This window comes from Artibeus jamaicensis, unplaced genomic scaffold (assembly GCF_021234435.1).
Source record: "Artibeus jamaicensis isolate MK-2021 breed Jamaican fruit bat unplaced genomic scaffold, CSHL_Jam_final contig_60, whole genome shotgun sequence".
In the NCBI taxonomy this organism is placed as follows: Eukaryota; Metazoa; Chordata; class Mammalia; order Chiroptera; family Phyllostomidae; genus Artibeus; species Artibeus jamaicensis.
Genome location: NW_026521900.1, coordinates 9,782,227 through 9,809,044, shown reverse-complemented (window position 1 = coordinate 9,809,044; position 26,818 = coordinate 9,782,227). Strand labels below are relative to the sequence as shown.

Sequence of the window (26,818 nt, the reverse complement as noted above, 5' to 3'; positions counted from 1 at the left end):
TATCTGTTTTGAACCAAAGTACATTTTTAAAGTGTGCCAGGTCCAGGCTGGGGTTCAGAAGATACAGCTGACTCAAGCCAGGACTCAGCATTCAAGAAGAACCCTGTAATTGTTGGGGGGAAGGACAGGAACTTAACCCTATGTAAGTGCCCTAATGGTGGCTGCCAGCAGGTTGGAGTGTCAGGGGAGAGGTTGGCCTGCTTTTCAGTAGAGCCCCTCCAAATAGCCCAGGCAGGGTGGCCTCTGACCAGTAGAATGAAGGGCCAGGTGAGAAAGTGGGGTCTTCAAGGGGTGTATGGACCAGTGACCAGAAGAGCAGCAGTACTGAGTCATGCTGAACTCAGCTCAGGAACGGCCTAAAAAAAATATAGTCAATGAAATTGTGTACCTTGGTCTCCCCGAATATCTTGTTAACAACAATTTGACATTCTTCTACAACACCATCTCCATTAAATTCCAAGGCAATAACAGGACCTATAAGCAAACCGAAGAAGTGTTGTCTTATCAAGAATACAAATCTATTCTAAAATGAATCTTTTTATTCTTCCTTTAAGAATCTCTAGCCTTTTTTTTGGAGGTAAGAGAAAAGGAAGAAGGAAGTAGATAGATGGGGCACATCACTTCAACTACTTCTTCCTACTCTAATCATAAAAAAAATTAACAGAGAGTCTGATCACATGATGAATAACTTCAGTGCTGTTAATACTTTAGGAGTATCACATTTTTAAGTGATATAAATAGTATGGATTTTCTGGTTTTCATTCATCTATAAAAAACATAAAAAGCCCACCCATTTAGCAGTACAAAAAATAGCTGACAAAAGTGAAAAAAAAAAAAAAGCAATTCAAGTCAATATAAGTAGGTTTTTCCAGGCAGCCAGCCTTGCTTCCAAATTTCCTACTTACCAGTGAAGTTCTGAGCCACCAATAATGAAGCAAAGCTAAGTAGGAATTGAGGCCAGGCACTCAAAGTAATGACCATGTGAAATCTTTTTTCTTGAGTGTGCCTTAAAAACTACCTAATTTTCTAAAGATTGTGTTTATTTATGTTGAGACAGGGGAAGAGAGGGAGAAAGAGGGAGAAAGTTCATTTAGTTTTTTCGGTATGATGGCTGTAATGCTTAGTTGTCTTTAACTTCATTTGAAATAATTTTGTTATATTTTACTGTGACAGCTGTCATACCAGCATGCATTTAAAAATTATAAAAATTGGTGAATTTCTGTACAGCCATTTTAATACTGAAGATGAAAGAAAATATGCAACATTTTTGGTGTATTATGCTTTATTTCAAGAAAGGTAAAAATGCAAATGAAATAACAAAAGATTTGTGCAGGATATGGAGAAGGTCCTCTGACTGAGCAAACATGTCAAAAGTGGTTTGTGAGTTTTTGGTACTACTGACATTTTGACCAAATAACTCTTTGCAGTGGAGCTGTCTTATGCATTAGAAGATGTATAGAATAGAGGAAGATGGCGACAGAGTAGGATGGAGCAGATTCTACTTCCCTCTAACACATGGCAGAAAAACCTGGCCAATCTACGGAGGAGCAGAGCAAACAGCCAACAGTACCCCAGCATATATGAAAATAAGAGACCAGAAATTATAGCAGACACTGAAAAACCAGAAGGTAAGGAGACAGCTGCAGGACAATAAGGTCCCAGGGACCAGTGTGGAGACAGGCAGCAGTCCTGGCCCATGCCCGCACCGAGTCTACCACAGACTCTTTGGGAGCTGAGGGCCGGCCACAGGGTTCTTGGGAGAGAGCCAGGTCATCAGCTCCTTCTCTCCCTGGCCAAGCAGGGCCTCAGCAACATTGGGAGAGACCTATTTGCTTGAAGTTTCAGAGAAGGGAATAAGGACAGGGAGGCAAACACAAGGGCCATGATCACCTGCAGAGTCTGCAGTTGCTGGCTTGGGAGAATTGAGAGTCGCAGTGTTGGGCTCTGAACCTGATGGTCACCAGTCTGGCTGGAGAATTGGGCTGTGCTGAGTGGCAGGCTTCAGTGGGAGGAATTTCTCAAAAAGTAAACTGTTTGGGGCGTCCTCCTGTGACAGCCACTTGGCCTACTCCCCACACAGCCTGGCAGTGATCCCAAGGTTGGGCGGAAGGCCTTGCGTTCCCCCATATCACTGGGAAGGTTTTGCGTCCAAACCTGCGGGACCCAGGCAGCCTGGCCAGGCACGTGCACCCACACCCCAGCCCACAGCAATGACTCCCAGGGAAAGAGGGCTCTGAAGAAGACCAGGATCCCATGAGTGGGGTGCTGGGGAGAGGAGCCAGACTAGCACTTGGGAGAGTGCTTACAAGACTGGCTGAGTACACATCGGGAAGGGAGAAAGGCTACATGAATCGCCCCTCAGCCTGCTGCAGCCAGTGAGACCAAAAAAAGTGGTTTGGCCAGCTTGAAACCAACGGGAGGTGTTTCTGTTTTTTTAAAGTAATCTTTGTTTAAATTTTATTAGTGTTTTATCTTCCAATACCTTTTCCCTATCTTCCTTCTTGTTTTATTCCTTCTTCCTTTCTTTCCAAACTTATCACTTCTTCCTTCCTTCTCTTGCCTTTTCCCCCCACATATCCTTCATGTCACTTGTGTTCCTTTAGCACTACTCAAAGTTCTGTACCCCCTACTTATGTTAAACAGATCACACAGATTCTGTCATATGATTGTTGCTCTAATATTATTGTAAATAATAGCTATTCCATACAATTGTAAATATTTCACAACACCCCTCCTGGATTTTAGCCCACTTCAATTTCTTGAACTCTATTACTGTAGAGGTTAACTCTGTTCTCTCACACACTACACCTATTTACTATCCTTCATTCTCACCTTACCTCAGAATCTGACCTCCCACAACCTCACTGCTTTCTAGATCCAACTCACAAGCCTTCCCTCCCCAACAAGAGTCTTATCTTCAGTCCATACTTTCTAAAAAGTGGCTAGTTGGGTTGAAGGTTATGGTTAACACTATACATACCCTAAAGATCTCCTATCTCTTCTCTACTGGCTGCTAATGTAAATATCATAGAATACTCTCCTGTTGGCTTAAACCATTTTGCCTTCCCCTCCAACTGGTCACACACAAAAAAAGAGTGGGTGGAAGTGGTGAACACCAGGATACCCACTGGAAGAGGAAACCCGACAACAAAGGAACCATCAGCAGATAACAAAAGAAGAAGGTGAAGGAGGGAGTAGAAGCCACACAAAACTCAATCCAAACCTATCTGGAAATACAACTACACAGTGGAGAAACTATCCAATGCAAACAACTGAACAAGAGCAAAAGAGAATCCTCAAAACCTTATACACAGAGAAGAACTAGCTTCAACACAACCTACCCTCACCAGCACAACAAATTAAAACAGGTAGAGGACAGAGGGACCATCAGTTCACCAGATAATGGGAAGGACCCACAAAAGACAGACCCCAAAACACCCAGAAAAGACAAACACAGAGTCAACTTACAAGACAGCCCAAGACCAGTGAGTTGGGAGATCAAGGAGACTATACCACTGAATGTCACAGGTATTATACCACAGTGAACTTACACCATATGGTGAGTTCACACCATACGGTGAACTCACACCATAAAACCAGGAAGCCAGAACAAATCATTTTAAGAAGCTGAAGCTAACAAGAGTCTCACAAATGATTGGAAGACAAAGAAACAATCTCCAAATGAAAGGAAAGGAAGAAGCCTCAGAAAGAATGCTAGATGAAATAGAGGCAAGTCAACTATCAGATACTGAATTCAAAGCACTGGTTATCATGAAGTTCAAAGAGCTCACAATGAGCTACTAGAAACTACAAGGGAACTACAATGAACTCACTGCAAACTATCTCAACATGAAAAAGGAAATAGAAACCATCAGCAAGGGCCAAGAAGAAATGAAGAATACGATTGCTGAACTGAAGAACACAGTGGAAGGTATCAAAACCTGGATCGATGAAGCAGAAAATCACACCAGTGAGTTGGGGTACAAAGCAGAAAAATAAAAACTCCCAGAAAGAGCAAGAAAAGAAAAAGAGGCTCAGAAAGAATGAAGAGGGATTAAGAGAAATGCAAGACAATATGAAATGTAATAATATCCAAATAATAGGGATACCAAAAGGAGAAGAAGAAGAGCAAGGGATAGAAAATCTATTTGAAAAAGTAATGATGGAAAACTTCCCTAATTTGATGAGAGAAAAAGTCACACAAATCCAGGAATCACAGAGTCCCAATCAAGAGGAACCCAAGGAGGCCCACTTCAAGACACATCATCATTAAAGTGGCAAAATTCCAAGACAAAGAGAGAATATTAAAGGCAGCAAGGGAGAAACAGGAAGTAACATACAAGGGAGCCCCAATAAGGTTAGCTACTGACTTCTCAATGGAAACACGCCATGCAAGAAGAGAATGGCAAGAAATATTCCAAGTAATGAGAATCACAGGCCTACAACCAAGGCTACTTTACCCAGCAAGGCTGTCAATCAAGATGGAAGGCCAAATAAAGAGCTTCCAAGACAAAAGAAGTCTAAAAGAATATACCTCCACCAAACCAGCTCTGCAAGAGATGCTAAAAGGACTGCTTTAGGGAAAGGAAGGAAAAGAGAGAGGCAGAGAGGAAGACAGGTACAAAAATGGCAATGAATAAGTACCTATGAATAATAACACGAAACGTAAATGGATTAAATACTCCAATCAAAAGACACAGAATAGCTGAATGGATAAGAAAGCATGACCCACACATATGATGCCTAGAAGAGACTCACCTTAGGACAAAAGACCTACACAGACCAAAAGTGAAGGGCTGGAAACAAATTTTTGAAGCAAACGGACAGGAAAAAAAGTTGGGGTAGCAATACTCATATCAGACAAAATATACTTCAAAAAAAGGGCCATAAAGAGAAACCCAGAAGGTCACTTGATAATACTCTAGGGAAGAACCCAGCAAGAAGACATAACTATTGTAAATATATACGCTTCCAACATAGAAGCACCAAAATATATAAAGAAAATCTTAGAGGACTTCAAGAAAAATATTGACAGGAACACAATTATAGTACGGCATTTTAACACCCCACTGTCAAAAATGGACAGATCTTCCAAACAAAATACCAACAAAGATATTGAGACAGTGAACAATGCCCTAGATAAAATGGATTTAACTGATTATATATAGAGCCCTTCATCTCAAAGAAGCTAAATACATATTCTTTTCAAATGCACATGGAACATTTTCAAAGACAGACCACATAATAGGACCCAAAAAAAGCCTCAACAAATTCAAGAAAATTGAAATCACACCAAGCATTTTCTCCAACCACAAGAGACTGAAACTAGAAACCAACCTCAAGGAAAAAAACCAAAAACATTCAAATTCATGGAGATTAAATAATATGCTATTAAACAATAAATGGGTCAAGAATGAAATTAGGGAAGAAATAAAAAAGTTTCTGGAAACAAAGGAAAATGAATTCAAAACAACCCAAAACTTGTGGGACACAGAGAAGGCAGTCCTGGGAGGAAAGTTCATAGCAATAGAGGCCTACCTAAAAAAGATGGAAATTTTCAAACCAACTTAACTATAAGCCTACAAGAACTTGAGGAACAACAACAAAGACAGCCCAGAGCAAGTAGAAGAAAGGAAATAACCAAGATTAGAGCAGAATTAAATGACATAGAGACTAAAAGCACAATTCTAAAGATCAATGAATCCAGGAGCTGGTTCTCTGAAAACATAAAGAAAATCGACAACCCTTTAAGCAGGCTCATCAAGAAAAAAAGAGAGAAGACCCAAATAAACACAATCAGAAACAAAAGTGGAGAGATTACCACTGTTACCAGAGATATGCAAAGGATTGTAAGAAATTACTACGATGAACTGTATGGCAAGAAACTTGAAAAACTAGGTGAAATGGACAAATTTCTAGAAAAATATAATCTTCCAAAACTCAATGAAGAAGCAGAAAACCTGAATAGACCAATAACAGCGGATGAAATTGAAGCAGTAATCAAAAAACTCCCATCACACAAAAGCCCTGGACCAGATGGAATCACAGGAGAATTGTATAAAGCATTTAAGGAAGAGCTAACCCCTATCATTCACAGACTATTCCAAAAAATCCAAAATGATGGAAGACTCCCAAATTCTTTTTATGAAGCCAGCACTGTCCTAATCCCCAAACCAGATATAGACATAACAAAGAAAGAAAATTTCAGGCCAATATCGCTGATGAACACAGATGCTAAAATCCTCAACAAAATATTGGAAAACCGCATCCAACAATACATTAAAAAGATCATACACCATGACCAAGTGGGATTCATCCCAGGGATGCAAGGATGGTTTAATATTCGTAAATCAGTAAATGTAATACATCACATAAACAAAAGCAAAGACAAAAACCACATGATCATTATCAATGGATGCAGAAAAAGCATTTGATAAGGTACAAAACCCATTTATGATAAAAACACACAGCAAAGTGGGAATGGAGGGAGCATTCCTCAATATAATAAAGGCCATATATGAGAGCCCTACAGCCAACATCATACTCCATGGACAAAAACTAAAATCTTTTGCACTGAGATCAGGAACAAGACAAGATTGTCCTCTTTCACCACTTCTATTCAATATAATATTGGAAGTTTTAGCCATATCAATCAGACAGGAAAAGGAAATAAAAGGCATCTAAATCGGAAAGGAGGAAACAAAACTGTCAGTATTTGCAGATGATATGATAATGTACATGGAAAATCCTATAGACTCCACCCCAAAACTGCTTGACCTAATAAATGAATTTGGCAAAAGAGGGGGAAACAAAGTCAATATCCAAGAAATCAAAGGTATTTTTGTATACCAACAATGAAACAGCAGAAGAAAAAACCAAGAAAAAAAATCCCATTTGATATAGCAAGAAGAAAAATAAAATACCTAGGAATAAACCTAACCAAGGATGTAAAAAACCTGTATGCAGAAAACTACACAAAAGTGAAGAAAGAAATCAAGAAAGACAAAACAAATGGTTACATATACCATTTTCATGTATTGGAAGAATTAATATCATCAAAATGTCCATACTACCCAAAGCAATTTATATATTCAATGCAATACCTATTAAAGTACCAATGGCGTATTTCACAGACATAGAACAAACACTTCAAAATGTATGTAGAACCATAAACGACCCCTAATAGCTGCTGCAATTTTGAGGAAGAAGCACAAAGTAGGAGGGATCACAATACCTGATACAAAACTGTATTACAAGGCCACTGTAATCAAAACAGCCTGGTACTGGCATAAAAACAGGCACATAGACCAGTGGAACAGAACAGAGAGCCCAGAAATAAAACCAAGTCTCTATGGCCAATTAATATTCGACAAAGGGGGCAGCAACATAAAATGGAGTAAGAATAGTCTCTTCAACAAATGGTGTTGGGAGAACTGAACAGCAATGTGCAAAAAAAAATGAAACTCAGGCACCAACTTACACCATATACCAAAATAAATTCAAGGTGGATAAAAGACTTAAATATAAGCCATGACACCATTAAAGTCCTAGAGGAGAACATTGGCAGGAAAATCTCAGATATTTCACGCAGCATCATTTTTACTGATATGTACCCTGGGGCAAGGGACATAAAGAATAATCAAATGGGATGTCATCAAAGTTAAAAGCTTCTGCACGGCTAAAGAAAACAGTATTAAAATGAAAAGAGAACCAACTGTATGGGAAAACATATTTGCCAATGATACCTTAGAGAAGGCTTTAATTTCCAAAATATACAAAGAACTTACACAACTCCACTCTAAGAAGACAAGCAACCCAATTAAAAAGTGGGCAAAGGACTTGAACAGACATTCCTCCAAGGAGGACATACAGAAGATCCAGAGAGACATGAAAAGATGCTCAATGTTGCTAGCTAACAGAGAAATGCAAATTAAAACCACAATGAGATACCACTTTACACCGGTCAGAATGGCCATCATAAACACAGTAACAAACAAGTGTTGGAGAGGCTGTGGCAAAAAGGGGACCCTCCCTAGTTCATTGTTGGTGGGATTGCAGACTGGTACAACCACTATGGAAAACAGTATGGAATTTTCTAAGAAAACTAAAAATGAATCTGCCTTTTGACCCAGCAATTCCACTGCTAGGATTATATTCTAAGAACCATGAAACACTAATCCAAAAAACCTATGCAGCCCAATGTTCATAGCAGCACAATTTATAATAGCCAAGAGTTGGAAGCAACCTAGGTACCCATGACTAAATGAATGGATCAAAAAAAAACTCTAGTACATATACATAATGGAATTCTATGCAGCAGAAGAAAAGGAGCTCCTACTATTTCCAACAGCATGGATGGAACTGGAAAGCATTATGCTGAGTGAAATAAGCCAGGTGGTGATAGACAAATACCATATGATCTCACCTTTAACAGGAAGCTAAACAACAAAAGAAACAAGCAAAGGCACTGAAATAGAGAATAGGCTGACAGTGACCAGAGAGGAGAAGGGAGGAAATTTCAGGGGAAAAGGGGAAAGAAAGGTTTAGAAGAACTAGTATAAAGGAAATATGGACAAAAATTAAGGGGGGTGGAAATGGGAGGGAGGTGGGGAGCACAGGGGGTGGGCTGGGAAGGGATTAAAAAGCAGAAAACTGTACTTGAACAACAATTAAATAAATTTAATAAAAAGGAAAAATACAATTATTAATAATAATATAAGAATTTTTTTAAAAGATGTTTAGTAGCACTTCTGGCCTCTACCCACTAGAAGCCAATAGCAGGAGATAGCCAACATACTCAGAATATCGAAATCAACAAAGTTATTGGTGATCATGAAAAATATGTCTCTCTTTTTATAGAAAAAACTAAATGGATTTTTGGCCAACCATTAAGCCCTTCAATTCAATTAATGTTTATTCAGCTATCACTATGTTCTTAATAGTTTTGCTTTGTATATCCTACAGTAATGGAGAACTCCTGATCCCCATAAAATTACAAATTTCTTAGGAAAAAAGACACAAACCCATTAATTAAATAAAGAACGCACAGAATGATGAAGTACTAAGTACTGAAATACTAACATGAATGTAGTCATGTGCTATATCACAAGGGACAACAATGAAAGAAAAGATCACACCTCACTGGGCACCAAAATAACTGAGGGCTTGTGATTTAACACAGGCAACAAATACAGGAAAGGGAGGCTATATCAACAGTCAATTATAAAGTTAGATATGGAGAACAAATTAAAGTGAGTGTTTCAGCATCACAGTGTATAGATTGAGACAGATGCTGAGTAAATAAAAGGTAATTAGGGTAATTTTCCTCAGAAAAATGGATGATTCTATATCTGAGACAAGAAATGGGTAAGATCAACCTGGAATATCTTACTGAGCCAAAAAGCTGTGAGGCTATCAAAGGCTGATGGGGTTGTATCAAAAGGACACAGGAGCCAGCTTGAAGGAGCTCCCAATGGCCAAAGAGGAGACACAGTGAGAGCAGAATGAACATGGCTAAAAATAATTAAAACATACTAAATATATAAAAATCCATGAGCTCCGAATGATATTTAGAAAAGAGAAAAACAAACAAAATTACCTGGACACCACTGTAGGTTGCTAGGGCACCAAATCATTACTCTGAAAAGTGATGCTTAATTATTTGCCTTTTTTTTTTAAAGATTTTATTTATTTATATTTAGAGGGGAAAGGAAGGAGAGAGGGAGAGAACTGGCCTGCAACCCAGGCATGTGCCCTGACTGGGAATCGAACCGTGGTTGCTTGGTTCCCAGGCCCGCACTCAATACACTGAGCTACACCAGCCAGGGCTATTTGCCTTTATTTATTTGCTTTTCTGATATGAAGTATGTTTCAAATTAACCAAACAGTTCTGGTATACAAGAAGTTCTATTACTATCCATTAATAAATATAGAGGTAGTGATATGATTAGAAAATGATCATTTTTCAACTCCTAATAAAATATTTGGTCAAGCAACAAGCATCAATGGTTTTAGCATCCTATAGGGAAGACTAATGGGAAACTTCAATAAGAAGACTGTCACCATCTGAACTTAACAATCAATCTTAGTATGACTAAAAGTGCAATAATCAATTGTTATGTGCCCTTTCATGTAATGATATAGGAACAGTACCACTAATGAAATATTCTTGCCCCCCAAAATCCTAAATGTGAGTGTAAAGAAGGCTTTGATCTAACTTCTAGTCTAAAAGAACTGTAGAGGGCTGAGGGTTGGAGAGATTGACCTAAAAACAAAAGGAAAAAGAAAAAACTCATGGACATGGACAACAGTGTAGTGACTGTCAGAGGCAGGAGGGATTACAGGAAGGTAGAGAGGGTAGAGGGGAGGCTAAACAGTGATGGAAGAACACCTGACTTGGGGTGGTAAACACAAAATACACTGTACAGATGATGTGTTGTAGAATTGTATAGCTGAAACCTGTATAACTTTGTTAACAATGTCACCCAAAAAAAATTTAATAGAAAGGAAAAAAATAAACAAACCCATGCCAACTACAGGACAACTGACCAGGTTTCTTTTACAAGACAAAGGCATGAAACAAAAAGCAGGGTAGACTTTTTTCTAGTCAAGAGAGAGATAAGATTAAATCAATGATATACAGTGAGTAGGACAATTTTAGATCTGGATCAAATTAACTGCAGAAATATATAAAGAATGCTTTTAGACAATTAGGGAAATTTGAATATGGATTGGGTATCAGATGAGATTAAGGAATTGTTAATCATGATAGATGTGATAATATATTGTGGTTACTTAAGAAAACATGGTTTTTATTTTATTTTTTAAGGCTCATCCTGTAATATTTAGGGGGGAAAAACAAGACATTAAATTATTTTGCAAGTACGGCAGAAACTTGATAAAACTGGGGGATTGATATACATAGGGTCATTGTACTCTGTACTTTTGAATAGAGATAATACATTTGGAAATTTGCAAAAGGTTTAAAAACCATTTTAAACCTAATAAACACTGAACTAGAAAGAAAAATTAGATAGTAAATGTAGGGTTTCCACTTTTGCAGTAAGTGGAAAGTCTGAATTAAGTAGAATAGGGTATGCTTTTCTTCAGAATCAGTACAAGGATATATAATAGACATAGATTTTAAAGTCAGACATTTATAACTGAAAGTTCTTGTGTTCTAGAAAGACAATGTAACTAAAATTAAGAAATCTAATTTTGGTAGGATCACCCAGGTATGTAACTTGGTTCATATATATTTTTAAGATTTTAGTTATTTATTTTTAGAGAGAAGGGAAGGAAGGGAGAAAGAGAAGGAGAGAAACATCAATGTGTGGTTGCCTCTTGCATGCCACCAGCTGGGAACCTGGCCCACAACCCAGGCATGTGCCCTGACTGGGAATTGAACCAGCGACCCTTTGGTTTGTAGGCTGGCACTCAATCCACTGAGCTACACCAGCCAGGGCTAGGTTGATATTTTTTGAATAGAATATTATGAACTTCTCATAAGTGACCTAATAATTTGCTAACAAAGAAACACCAACAAAAATGGTAGACAAGGGCATCAATTTTGATTAACATGTATGAATAATCCTAAATTTAAGAGACTACAATGCTGACAATGCACTTTGTAAACAGTCCTATTTGTTTTTTTATCTAATAATCATGGCTACAACTATTGTTATTATTTCAAACTGAACTATGAGGTCAACAAGGATCACTAGGTATATTTTTATTGTGTTAATGTGAATATCTTATTAGTTTGCAGTAGCTTTGAATCTAAATATTTGAACTATCATAAAAGACTGTGAGACTTTGGAGTAAACAAAAAGATTCCTGAATGTCCTGTCTAATAAACTCTTCTGTGTAATCTAACATGACCTTAGAGCAAGCCATTATCACGTCTCAATTAGATTACAGCAACAAACTCCCAGATGGTCTCTCTGCTTCCTCCTTAGAATAACCAGATAACCAAGACAATAAAAGTCACAGCCTCCAGTAAAATATTATCTGTATTTTTATTATTTTAATTGTTCTAAAGATAACTGACAGTTTAAAGTAATATCATTAACAATGAATTGGATATTGATAGCATATGCAACAGTAAAATATATACTAAAGACACAGAGCTGAGACTTGAGTAGATAATGTTATGAGGACCTTATATATTATAGGTGAATTGGTATAATATTACTATAAGGTGGACTAAAGTGATTTAAATATGTATGCTGTAAAAGCTAAGGCAACCATTAAATAAAAGAGGTAAAAACAGTAACTCAGTGGAGCAGATAAAATGGAATCATAAAAAACGACCAGTTAAACAAAAAGAGGTAACAATAAACAATGACAAAAAATAAAACAGAAAAAAGACCTAGCAAGAGAGTAGATGTTGATCCAACTATATCAATCCCTTTTACCATAGTTAAACACACCAGTTAAAAGACAGATATTGGCGTTCCGGCCAAGATGCACCTGCAAGTAGAAATGCTTTGCTTCTTCACACAACCAAAGGAAGGAGAACAACCAATCTAAAAACAGTAAACAACCAGAAGTGCCAGAAAATCAAACTGCATGGACCTCCAATGACCAAGAAGTTGAAGAAACATTCACCCAGACTGGTAGGAGGGGCTGAAATGGAAGACTGGCAGCAGAGCTGAGAGGACCCCTGGCAAGGCAGCACACTGCACAGGCAACTGGGATGGCTGAATGGGAAACTAAAGACTCAAAGCTAGCTGTAAAATACTGCTGGGGTTGCCAGAGTGGCAGAAACTCCTAGTCTCACAGGAGAGAGTGTGTTGGAAAGGGGCTAGAGCAGAGCAAGCAAGACACATTATTCCCTCTCTGACCCCTCCCTTGCAGACAGTGCCACAACTCAGCAACATGGGTTGCCCGGCCCTGGTAAATACCTAAGGCCCTTCCCCTCTACCCCCTTACAACATAACAGGTGTGCCAAGAAAAATAAATATGGCCCAAATGAAATAACAGATCAAAAGTTCAGAAAAAGAGCTAAGTGAAGAAGAGACAATCAACCTACCTGGTGCAGAGTTCAAAACACTGGTAATCAGGATGTTCACAGAACTGATTGAGCTCAGTTGCAAAATGAAGGCTACCCAAAGTGAAATAAAACAAAATATACAGGGAACCAACAGTGAAGGGAAAGAAACCAGGACTCAAACCAATGATTTGGAATAAAAGGAAGAAATAAACATCCAACCAGAACAGAATGAAGAAACAAGAATTCAGAAAAATGAAGAGAGGCTTAGGAAACTCTGGGACAACTTTAAGCAACCTAGTATCAGAATCATAGAGGTACCAGAAGGGAAGAACGAGAGCAATAAATTGAAAAATCATTTGAGCAAATAATGAAGGAAAACTTCCCCAATCTGGTGAAGAAAACAGACCTCCAGAAAGCCCAGCGAGTCCCAAAGAAATTGGACACAAACAGGAACACACCAAGGCACATCATTATTAAGTTACCCAAGATTAAAGATAAAGAGAGAATCTGCAAAGCAGCAAGAAGAAAGGAGAGAGTTATCTACAAAGGAGTACCCATAAGTCTATCAGCTGATTTCTCAAAAGAGACCTTACAGGCAAGAAGGACCTGGAAAGAAGTATTTGAAGTCATGAAAGGCAAGGAACTGCATCCAAGATGACTCTATCCAGCAAAGCTATCATTTAGAATGGAAGGGCAGAGAAAGTGCCTCCCAGATAAGGTCAAATTAAAGGGGTTCGTCATCACCAAGCTCTTATTATATGAAATGTTAAAGGGACTTATCTAAGAAAAAGAGGATGAAAAACTATGAACAGTAAAATGAAAACAAACTCACAACTATCAACAACTGAACCTAAAAAACTGAAAACAAAAACTAAGCAAGCAACCAGAATAGGAACAGAATCAGAGAAATGGAGATCACATGGAGGGTTTTCGGGGGGGGGTAAAATCGGGGAGAGGTGCAGAGAATAAGAGGCATAATTGGTAGGCATAAAATAGACGAGGAGAGGTTAGGAATGGTATAGGAAACAGAGAAGTCAAAAAACTTATATGTACAACCTGTCAATATGAATTAAGGAGGGGGATGCTAGAGGGTTGGGGGCTGCAGGGCAGAGCAGGATAGAGCAGAGAGAAAAACTGGGAAAACTGTAATAGCATAATCAATTAAATATACTTAAAATATTGTCAGATAGAATTTAAAAGCAAGAACCAACTGTCTGCTATCTACCAAAAATTCACTATATATATATATATATATATATATATATATATACACACACACACACACACACACACACACACACATACTTTGAAAAGTTAAAAGAAAAGGGGTAAAGCTATATGATGAAACAGTAACAATCAAAGAAAACCTGGAACAGCTATATATCAAAGTAGATTTCAGAACAAGCAAGATTATCAGAGACAAAAAGGGACATTATATAGTCATAAAGGACTCTTCAAGAAGACACACCAATCCTAGATGTGTATGCATCTAACAACAAAGCTTCAAAATTCACAAAGCAAAACCTGATAAGATCTGAAAAGAGAAACAGACAAATCCACTAATATAGTTGGGGACTCTGACACTCTTCTCTCTTTAATTCATAAAACAAGTAGGCAGGAAATCAGCACTAGATATAGGATATAGATGACCTGAATAGCACTATCAACTAAATTGACCTAGGGGGAATTTATAGAACATTCTACCAAACTAAAGCAGATTATACATTCTTCTCACATGCATATAGAATATTCACCAAGATACACTACATTCTGTGCCACAAAAGAAACCTTAAATAAGGAAAATAGAAACTATACAATGTGTGCTTTCAGACCATAATAGCATTAATCTACAAATCTATTCCAGAAATACATCCAGACAACCTCCAAATGTTTTGGAAATTAAACAATATACTTCTAAATAGTCCATGGATCAAGTGAAAAGTCTTCAAGGGAACTAAAAAATACTATGAACTACATAGGGGTCCGAAAACATACTTTTTCTGTATAGGACCAGATAGGAAATCAGCAAAACAATAGATATAAAAATGAGTGTGGCTGTACTCCAAATGAAAACTCACATCTGACAGAATGCTACCACCAACAAATCAACAAACAACAAGTGCCTGTGAGGATGTGGAGAAAAGGGAACCTTATTGCACTGTTAGTGGTAATGCAAACTGGGCAACCACTGTGGAAAACAGTATGGAGTTTCCTTAAAAAATTAAAAATGGAACTGCCTTTTGACCCAGCAATCCCACTTCTGGGAATATATCTTAAGAATACCAAAATACCAATTCAAAAGAATATATGCACCCCTATGTTCATAACAGTGTTATTTACAATAGCCAAGATCTGGAAACAGCCCAAGTGCCCATCAGTAAGATGAGTGAATAAAAAAGCTGGGATACGTTACGCAATGGAATACTACACAGCCATAGAAAAGAAGGGAATCTTACCTTTTGCAACATCAAGGATGGACCTGGAGGTTATTATGCTAAGTGAAATAAGCCAGTCAGAGAAAGACAAATACCATATGATCTCACTTATATGTAGAATCTAATGAACCAAAGAAACTGGCAAACAAAATAGAAACCGAGGCATGGACACACAGAACAGACTGGCAGCTGTCAGAGGGGAAGAGAGAAAGGAGACTGGATGAAAGAAGGTGAAGGGACTAACCAAAAACATATATGCATAATTCATAGACACAGACAACAGAGTAGTGATAGCCAGAGGACAGGGGGCACTGGGTGAAGGTGGGGAAATGGGGATATCTGTAATAGTGTCAACAATAAAAATAAAGTAAAAAAAACAACAACTTCATTTACAAAACATACAGTAGGCCATATTTTACCAAACCCAGAATTAAATGGAAACGTTTATCAAAATTTACAGGATGTTTAAAGGAAAAATTTTAACATCAAATACATATATAGTTGATCCTTATTATTTGCTGGTTCTTTATTTGTGTATTAGCCTATTTTCTAAAATTTACTTGTAATCCTCAAATCAATAGTTGCAGTTTTTCATGGTCATTTGTGGACACAGAGTGGCAAAAAATCTGAGTTGCCTGACATGCATGTGCTCAGGTGAAGTTGAATAAAGTGATGCTCTGCCTTCTTATTTCGGCACTATTCTCTAAAGAAGTGTCCTCTTCACAGTCTATTTAGCTCCACATTTTCCACATTTTGTATTTTTTGTTGGTGATTTTACTATTTAAAGAGGCTCACAAATGGCTGTGGCTGGTGTGGCTCAGTGAATTGATCACCAGTCTGTGAACCAAAAGGTCATGGGTTCCATTCCCTGTCAAGGCACATACCTGGGTTGCAGGCCACATCCCCAGTTGAGGGCACATGAGAGGCAACCAGTCAATGTTTATCTCACACATCAATGTTTCTCTCCCTTTCTCCCTCCTTCCCTCCCTCTCCTCTTTCTAAAAATAAGTAAATAAAATCTTTTAAAAAGTGGCCCACAAATGTAGTGCTGAAATGCTGTATAATGTTCCTGAGGTTAGGAAGGCTGTGATATTCCTTACAGAGAAAATATCTGTTAGGTAAGCTTCATTCAGGCATGAGTTATAGTGATGTTGGCTCTAGGTCCAGTAGTAATGAATCAATAATATATACTAAAAAGGTGTCTTTAAACAGACATACATACAACAAGGTTAGATATTGATTTTCTTTTTTTTTAAGATTTTATTTATTTAGTTTTAGTGAGGGGAAGGGAGGGAGAAAGAAAGGGAGAGAAACATCAATGTGTGGTTGCCTATCATGCACCCCCTACCAGAGACCTGGTCTGCAACCTAGGCATGTGCTCTAACTAGGAATCAAACCAGGGATTCTTTGATTCAGAGGCCAGAACTTAAATACATTGAATCACACCAGCCAGGGCAATTTTCTTTATCACGTGTACAAATGGGCACACACACACTTCGTTTTTGTTTTGCCAAGGAATCTGAAAATGGCAGATATCATGACACTTCAGCATGTATCTCCTACATAACCACAATACCATCATCATACTGTCAGGTACTGACAATAATTCCATAATATCCCCAGTTATCCCCAAAATATCTTGTACAGCTTTATAGGTAGCTCATCCCACCCCAATCCAAGAACTAATCAAAGTTCATTCCTCGCATTTAGTTGTTATGTTTCTTTTAATACAGAAGTCCTCCATCATTTTTGTTTGTTTCCCAGGACATTGTCTGAAGAGTCTCAGCCAGTTGTCTTGTAGAATATCTTTTATTTTGGATGTGTCTCATTGTTTCCTCATGGCATCATTTAACATTTCCCTAGATTTCCTTTCCTTCCTATAAACTAGAAGTTAAGTCTTGGCTCAGTAAGATTCAGGTTAAATATTTCTGATGAGAATACTTCATGGGTAATGTTTTATATTTTTACTGCATCACATCAGGAAAAATACAATGTCAGGCTGCCCTACAGTCACTGATGCTAAGTTTGTTCACTGGCTTAATGTGAACACCAAATCTCTACTGTAAAGGTATACTTCTGCTTTGAATTAAAATGTATAAATATCCAATTTCTTATAAATTTTTACCCAATGGTTTCAGAATCCACTGATAATCTTTGTCTGAATTAATCATTACACCAGCAGTTGGAAAATATTATTCCAGAATCTATCATTTCTTCTTAGCTCTACCATCACTTATCACTTATCAGCTCACAGTATTCTGTAAAAAGTAGAAGAGTTTTCCTTTACTCCTCTTTCCCCCTCTTTTTTTTTTTACAACCACTATGGATGCATGTATTTCTGTTGTTAAATCAATTCCCTTCATTATTCCTTTTAATGCTTAAATTGTCCCAAATTTGGTCAGTGGAAACTCCTTCAAGCTGCCTTCTGTGAACTTTTGACGTGACTTCATTAGTATTTGAGTACTTCCTATGGGCATCTCTGGTTTTAAAAGCTGTATTTTTTATGCTTATTTGTTGAAATCCCTGTAACATCTGTCTACTGGTTTTAGTTCTACTTTTTGCAGGAACAGAACATTGTACTTTTTCCATGTGGGATGTTGTGTTACTTAAACACAGACATTATATCAGGGCAATTCCATGAAACCACTTTACTAACATTATACATGAGCATATAAATAATTAATTTAGACCTACTCATGCTCACTTCATCCCTAATACATTTTAGGAAGCCCATTATACATAATACCTGATTAAATTTCTGAAAGTTACTGCGAGTTTAAAGGGTCATTTTCAAGGTTCCATCAGAATGTTGCCATGTCAAAAAGGGTTGTGTCAAAGGAACCAGGTCTTAATTTCTTATATATAACCTGGGACAGATTCATGTTCTGGCTTGGAGCAAGTTCTTGATGCTACTACAGTAACCACAAAGGTATATGAAATATCATGTTAACACTTAAGGGCTGAGTCACACCCAGCATTAGTTATTAAAATTATCCTAACAATCCTCCAATGTTTTCATATAAGTTTTTGTAGTTTATTATAACTTATTTATACATAAAGGACCTGTAAATGCAGATGTGCCTTCTTTCTGGGTTATACCCAATCGGCACTACATATTACTATACATATTTGCTCAGCTCAGTCAAGAAAAGCCTGTGAGTCTTAAGCAAACAATGTCCCCAACTCACAAAGAAAACCAGTGCCCTGTCCTCTAGAATCAGCACACCTTCGATACATATAGGCAGAAAGGAACCCTCTGGAAAGGCACATTAACTATAGTTCCTCTGTTTGCAGACATATATCCAGTATCTGAAACTTACTGGTAGCATTTGCCTGCTGGGAAAAGCAATCCTAATTATGCATGAGAAGTTAATCATATTAAATATATATAATAGTATATCATTTTATTTATATTTCTTACTATTCTAGTATGATCAAAGTACACTGAAGGCAGAAAGAATCCTTATAAAGTGCTTTGTAATTCTGGGTAGGGAGAATGAAATGATCATTCACTACAGTACAATAATATAACAAAAATAAAAAAACAATAATACACATAATAATGTGACTTTCAACTACTAAGACAATAGAATAGGGAAAAACTTAGTATCTGATTCCTAATTAGATATACAGCTTTTTTTTAATGTGAAACTTTGACATTTCTGCATAATAGTAGGAAAAAACATAAAACAAATGAGAAAGAATAGGCAATACAGCCCTGGCTGGTGTGGCTCAGTGGATTGAGCACCAGCCTGCGAACCAAAAGGTCATCCGTTTGAATCCCAGTCAGGGCACATGCCCGAGTTGTGGGCCAGGTCCCCAGTAGGGGGCATGAGAGAGGCAACCACACATTGATGTTTCTCTCCCTCTCTTTCTCCCCTCTTCCCCTCTCTCTAAAAATAAATAAATAAAATCTTTTTAAAAAGACAATGTAAGAGAAAAGCTAAAGGCCAGAGTAAGTGAAATTACCATGTCAAAAGGATAACCACAAAAGTATACCAATCATTCAGAAGGTACCTTCGTTCAGAAGATGAAGGAATTCAGGTGCTTTTTCCCGAAAAACCCTTTGAGCATCCTCAGCTTTCATGGACACTTCCTTTGTCTGAATCAGGAAAAAGCCTGCACGAATCATCTGTGGAAAATAAAATTTCAGTTAGATTTTAAAATTATCTCTGAGATTAAAATAATATTTCCTAGTATTGTTCTGTATAAAATGTGACACAGCTTGCTGATTTTTGTTTTAGTTATAACTCTAATTCAGAGTGTTTGCTGTAACAAGTTTTCATATACACAATAGTTTTTCTTCCAGATGCATGGCTCTGGTTAAGAACTAGTACCACAATGCCTACCACTAAGACTAAGGGTCAAATAAACGTGAATGATCCCTCAAAATTTTAAATATAATTAAATTTTTTTGGACTGAAACTAACAAATGGAAATGTTGGTGATACTACAAAATTTCTAATGAGAGGAGAATGGTGAAGTAAATTATGGTACACTGACATAAAATACCCGATTCAACATAACAAAGAGTAAAATGGGGGAAAGCTTATATAACAATGTTAATTTTTAAAAGCATGATACAAATTTATAGAGTATAGCACAATAATGGTAGATTACATTTATGGAGTACTCACTTTGCACCAGGCACTTTTAGGCACTTTAGGTGTATAATATACTTAAACAGCTCATGAGGTAGGTACTATTATTCTCATTTTACCAATAAGAAAACTGCCCAAAGTCACACAACTATTAAGTAAGAGTTGTGATTAAAACCCAATTAATCAACCTCTGGTCAAAATAGTGGAGTAGTCAGACATGACCCACCTCTTTGCACAACCACATCAAAATTATAACTAAAATATACAACAACCATCACTATAACCATCAGATATCAAGTTGAATGAAAGTCTGACAACTACGGAATTAAAGAAACTACATCCATCTGGACTGGTAGGAGGGGTGCAAATGTGGAATAGGCTGGTCCCACACCCATGCATGGTGGGTAAAAATTTTGGGAGGGATATCTCGGGAGCAAGGAATCCCAGGTCCATATCAGGACACCCAGCACAGGGTTCCAGTACCAGGAAGATAAGTCCCATAACTTCTGGTAGCAAAAACGGATGGGGATTGAGTCCAGAAGAAACTGCTTGGAGCCCCAAGCAGTTCCTCTTAAAGAACCCACACACAGACTCACCTACTCAGACTCCCTCCCTCTGAGCTCCAGCACTGGGGTAGCAGCTTGAAATGTACCAATGGTAATACAGGGAGACACTGAACTGAAATGTCCGGCATCAAGGATAGCAGAGGCCATTGTCCCTTTGCCAAACTCTCTTGCCACACAGCCAGTAAGCTGGTTCCATATCTGAGACTCCATCAACCTGCCTAATACTGTTTGATCCACCTTGGAGATCCCTAAAGACTCTGCCCTATCCAACTTCTTGGCCCATCCAATCTGCTTTTCCATATCCATGGCTGGTCTTGGCTCATGCTTCACAACTTGTAAATCCTCTCAAACATGCAAGGACTGGCTTTAGTGAGCCTCCAGGCCAGGTACTATCAGAAGCCAGCTTAGATTCTCGTCTTGGCTTCCCCTGGGAATCTCCAGCCCTGCACAAGTATCAGCCATCTCAGATAGCTTTATAGCTCAGGCAGGGTGATCTGGGCAAAACACAGGTGGGGGCTGACCTTGGCCTGCACCACCTGGGAAATCCCAGGGCCAGTGCACCCAGTGGACAGCTACAGTCCACACTGGAGCACCACCACTCTGTGCCTGCAGAGCTCATCCTCCACGAAGGGTGGAAGTTGGTGGTCAATGGTCACAGCCAGTCCTTGCAGCTAACTGGCCTGGGTAAATCCCTCCCATTGATCATTGATCTGCCAATAGCAACCAAGGCTCAACTATAAGAGAAGGGAATAATCAACCCATAAAAAGGGCATACTTCAAGTACCCAGCTTGGCTGATAGGGGAGGCTGTGCCACTGGGCCCTATAGGACACCTACTACATTAGACCACACTACTAAGACACAGAGTCAAAGCAGCCGTACCTAATACATAGAAACAGACACAGGGAGGCTGCCAAGATGAGGAGACAAGGAAACACGGCCCAAATGAAAGAACAGATCAAAACTCCAGAAAAGGAGCTAAATGAAATAGAGATAAGCAATGTATCAGATGCAGAATTCAAAACACTGGTTTAAGGATGCTCAAGGAACATAGTGAGGGCATCAGCAGCATTAAAAAAAGATCCACTCAGAAATGAAGGATACACGAATTGAAATAAAGAACAATTTACAGAGGAACAACAGTGGAATGGAGGAAGCCAAGAATCAAATCAATGACTTGGAACATAAGGAAGCAAAAAACAACCCATCAAAACAAGAAGAAAAAAGAATCAAAAAAATGAGGAGAGTATAAGCAGCCTGTGGAACAATTTGAGGGTTCCAACATTCACACCATAGGGCTGCCAGGAGAAGAGAAAGAGCAAGAAATTGGAAATCTATTTGAAAAAGTAGTGAAAGAAAACTTCCCTAAGTTGGTGAAGGAAATAGACATGCAAGTCAGGAAGCACAAAGAATTCTAAACAAGATGGATGCAAAGAGACCTACTCCAAGACACATCATATTTAAAATGCCAATGGTTAAAGATAAAGAGAGACTTCTAAAAGCAGCAAGAGAAAACCAGTTAGTTACCTACAGGGGAGTTCCCATAAGACTGTCAGCTGATTTCTCAAAAGAAACTTTGCAGGCTAGAAGGGATAGGCAAGAAATAGTCAAAGTCATGAAAAGCAGGGACCTATAGTCAATATCGCTCTACCCAGCAAAGCTATCATTTAGAATCAAAGGACAGATAAAGAGCTTTCCAGACAAGAAAAAACTAAAGGAGTTCATCATCACCAAACCATCATTATATAAAATGTTAAAGGGACTTATTTAAGAAAAAGATCAAACTATGAACAACAATATGGCAAATACATATATATCAACAAATTTGAATCTAAAAATCAAACTAAGCAAACAAGAACAGAGGCAGAGATTATCAGTGCCTATCAAATATCCAGTAAAACTGATGAAAGGAGATTCACCCCTAGACACATCTTGGCGAAATTTGGGAATTGCAGTGATAAAGAAAAAATTCTAAATGCTTCCAGAGAGAAAAAAGAGATAATTTATAGAGGAATAACAGTCAGATTGACAGCAGACTTATCATTGGATACGCTGGATGCTAGAAGTCAAAGGGGCAAAAGACTTTAACCCTAGAATTCTATGCCCAGCCAAACTGGCATTTGCTTTTGAGGGTAAAGCAAGGATATTTTTTGATACTGAAGAATTCAGAAAGTTTATTTCTCATATACCCCTTTTGAAAGATTTACTGGAGGATTTATTTTAGCAATCTAGGGTGAGCGTAAACACATACAATATATTTTTCTTCCTGAACCAAAAACCAACAAGGGAACCTGGAATATAAAATGTCATATTTTTATCCCAAAACATGGACAGCTAACAGTATACTTGAGGATTAAGGGAAAAAATGATTACAAATATTACCTACGTGTTGGTAAGGTTGAAGGGTGTATTAAAATTTTTCATGCTAATTCTAATTTGTGGGGGAGCGAATCTGTCAATGTAACCATAAATAGGAAAGGTGCAGGGAAGGAGTAATAAAAAAGCCTAGAAAAAAAATGTCAGGATAGTTCAAGAGAAAAGAATACAAACGTTGAACTCTCAAGAGAAGGATATTTGAATTTTATCATTTATCATAATGTAAATCTTAAACTTTTTCCTTTGAGTATGCATTTTCTTATTAAATATTTTCTATTCTAAAAAAAAAGAACAGAGGCAGAATCATGGATATGGAGAGGGTTTTGATTGTTGCTAGATGGGAGGGGGTGGGGGAGAATGGGTGAAGAGGTGAGGGAATTAAGGAGTACAAATAGGTAATTACATAATAGCTATGGGGATATAAAATACAGTATAGGAAATGGAGTAGTCAAAGAACTTATATGCATGACCCATGGACTTGAACAACTGTGGGGGGCGTGGGGGTGCTGAGTGGATGGGGGCAAAGGGGGAAAAGTTTGGACAAGTGTAATAGCATAATCAATAAAATATAATTAAAAAATAATACCCAATTAATCTGATTATACTAAATAAATTAAAAATTATTCCTAAAAAGACTATTCAAAGTATAGTACAATATAACTTTTAAACTTATTTCTATTCTTTACTTTTATACTTTACTACAAGGAGTACATATTAATTCTTATAATAATTATTAGTTTTTAAAATACAGTCAAACACTTAATTTTTTAGCAAAGCCTACTGTGTTTTTAATATAAAAGTAACATATATGCTCAATACAAAACATATGAAAAACAAAAATAGAAGAAATATCAACCAAGATGCTAACACTCAAAGATGCCTCTGCCATATAGGTATACTTCTGTCTAGTCTCCCAGTTTACTTTCCCCCATTACAGAAATAGTACATGTTGATTGTAAACTCCTTAAAACTACACAAAAGTAAAGAATACCCTTTTCTTAATTCATTTCTTAGGATTAACCATAACTGTTTATTTAACTGTGAACATTTTCCAGATACTCTACTATAAAGTCAGTTTTAATGGCTGACAGTATTTCATCCTATTAATACATTATTCCTTACTATTCCATTAAATTGAATTCAAACTCAAATTCTTCTTCACAGCCTTCAAAGCTAACTCAGAAAAAAACATAAATTAAAAAGTAGCAGAAACTTACATGGACATCACTGCCAGGTAACTGCAAAGTTACTTAAAATAGTAGAAACAATCCTACAGCTGTTTCTAATTTTCTAGACTGCTCCTTACTTCTCACTTTACAATCAGATACCTAAACTGAAGAAAGCAAGATGATTAATTCAAAATACTGTTATCTAAAAACAAATAATGAACTGTGAAACTTTATTTTGCTATTTTACTGTAGATATTTGAAGAAACTTTTTCATGAAAATTATTCTTTCTTTCTAAAGTATATTTTATTGATTATGCTATTACAGCTGTCCCATTTTTTTCTCCTTTATTCCCCCTCTGCCATGCATCTCCCAACCCTTCAGCATTACCCCCTTAGTTCATGCCCATGGGGCATACATATAAGTTCTTTAACTTCTGTTTCCAATAGCATTCTTAACTTCTCCCCGTCTATTTTATGCCTACCAATTATGCCTCTTATTCTCTGCATCTCTCCCCGATTTTACCCGCCCCCCCCACCGAAAACCCTCCATGTGATCTCCATTTCTCTGATTCTGTTCCTATTCTGGTTGCTTGCTTAGTTTTTGTTTTCAATTTTTTAGGTTCAGTTGTTGATAGTTGTGAGTTTGTTTTCATTTTACTGTTCAGTTTTTCATCCTCTTTTTCTTAGATAAGTCCCTTTAACATTTCATATAATAAGAGCTTGGTGATGACGAACCCCTTTAACTTGACCTTATCTGGGAGGCACTTTCTCTGCCCTTCCATTCTAAATGATAGCTTTGCTGGATAGAGTCATCTTGGATGCAGTTCCTTGCCTTTCATGACTTCAAATACTTCTTTCCAGGTCCTTCTTGCCTGTAAGGTCTCTTTTGAGAAATCAGCTGATAGACTTATGGGTACTCCTTTGTAGATAACTCTCTCCTTTCCTCTTACTGCTTTTCAGATTCTCTCTTTATCTTTAATCTTGAGTAACTTAATAATGATGTGCCTTGGTGTGTTCCTGTTTGTGTCCAATTTCTTTGGGACTCGCTGGGCTTCCTGGAGGTCTGTTTTCTTCACCAGATTGGGGAAGTTTTCCTTCATTATTTGCTCAAATGATTTTTCAATTTATTGCTCTCGTTCTTCCCTTCTGGTACCTCTATGATTCTGATACTAGGTTGCTTAAAGTTGTCCCAGAGTTTCCTAAGCCTCTCTTCATTTTTCTGAATTCTTGTTTCTTCATTCTGTTCTGGTTGGATGTTTATTTCTTCCTTTTATTCCAAATCATTGGTTTGAGTCCTGGTTTCTTTCCCTTCACTGTTGGTTCCCTGTATATTTTGTTTTATTTCACTTTGGGTAGCCTTCATTTTGCAACTGAGCTCAATCAGTTCTGTGAACATCCTGATTACCAGTGTTTTGAACTCTGCACCAGATAGGTTGGTTATCTCCTCTTCACTTAGCTCTTTTTCTGAAGTTTTGATTTGTTCTTTCATTTGGGCCATATTTCTTTGTCTCGGTGCACCTGTTAGGTTGTAAGGGTTGGGGCTTTAGGTATTCACTAGGGCCAGCAACCCTCTTTGCTGCATTGTGGTGATGTCTGTTGGGGAGAGGTCAGAGAGTGAACAATGTGTCTTGCTTGCCCTGATCTAGCCCCACTTTCCAACCATCTCTTGTGTGAGACTGGTAGTTTCTCCTGCTGTGGTAACTCCAGCAGTATTTTACAGCTAGCTTTGAGTCTTTAGTTTCCCATTCAGTCAGCCCTGTCTTGCCCATGTGGCCTGCCACCTTGCTGTAAATCCTCTTGCTTGCATCCTCTCCCTCTGCTGTTCATCTCCTATTGGTCTAGGTGAATGTTTGTTTAACTCTTTGGTTGCTGCAGTTTCATGCAGTTTGACTTTCTGGCACTTCTAGTTGTTTATTATTTTTAGATTGGTTGTTATCCTTCTTTTGGTTGTGCAAGGAAGCGAAGCATTTCTACCTATGCCTCCATCTTCTACTGGAACTCCTCTTCTACTTTTTAAAGACTTGAAAATAATGGTAACACCTAACTTGAACTATGCAATATTTCTAAACAATTCAAACTACTTTTATTCTAATTTATCCTGTGCATATATTTGATCTTACTAAGAGCCAGCTAGAAATCTGAGTTTTAGGTGAGACAATCAAGGCCCAATAATTTCTTGACTCCCTAGAGCTTTTTGCTTTTACCCAGCTTTTCTGGACTTTCTACCCTCTTGAGTTTTATACTTCCTATCTCAAAAAACCATTAGGATATGTTTAATTTATAGAAATAAATGAAACAAAATTCTGTGATAAAACCAGAGTTAGCAATCATAGTTCCAGTGTAAAATTATTCTAAGCTATTTGTGTTATAATACAAGAAAGACTCAAGTTTCATTTTTCCCACCTCAGAATTAATTAGCTTTTACATATATTTTCCTAAGAACTTGTGCTTCATTTTTTTAAAAATGCAGTCTCTCTTAATATGTAAGTCACTGGTTTTCAGCATGTTTTGATATTCTCTTTGCATGTGCTTGGTATTTTCTTCTTTTTTATTTCTTTTCATACCTTAATTTTATGATTACAGAATTATGTAGGACAACTAGCCAAAAAGTCCCAGGGTTCTTCCTTCCAGGCTGAATGATAGTATCTGTCTTAACCCTATTAATTTTGTAAATCACA

At 37.5% G+C, this 26,818-nt stretch overlaps 1 protein-coding gene across 1 annotated transcript in view; it reads right to left on the bottom strand.

Annotated features, from left to right (window-relative positions):
• The window catches only part of RP2 (RP2 activator of ARL3 GTPase), a 52,592-nt gene that overhangs the window by 4,822 nt on the left and 20,952 nt on the right, over window positions 1-26,818 (bottom strand). Inside the window, exons 3-4 of the mRNA XM_037160468.2 lie at window positions 19,447-19,561; window positions 389-474 (exon numbers count right to left, since the gene is read on the bottom strand). Coding sequence (XP_037016363.1) covers window positions 389-474; window positions 19,447-19,561 — 201 coding nt within the window. The remainder of the gene's footprint in view (window positions 1-388; window positions 475-19,446; window positions 19,562-26,818) is intronic.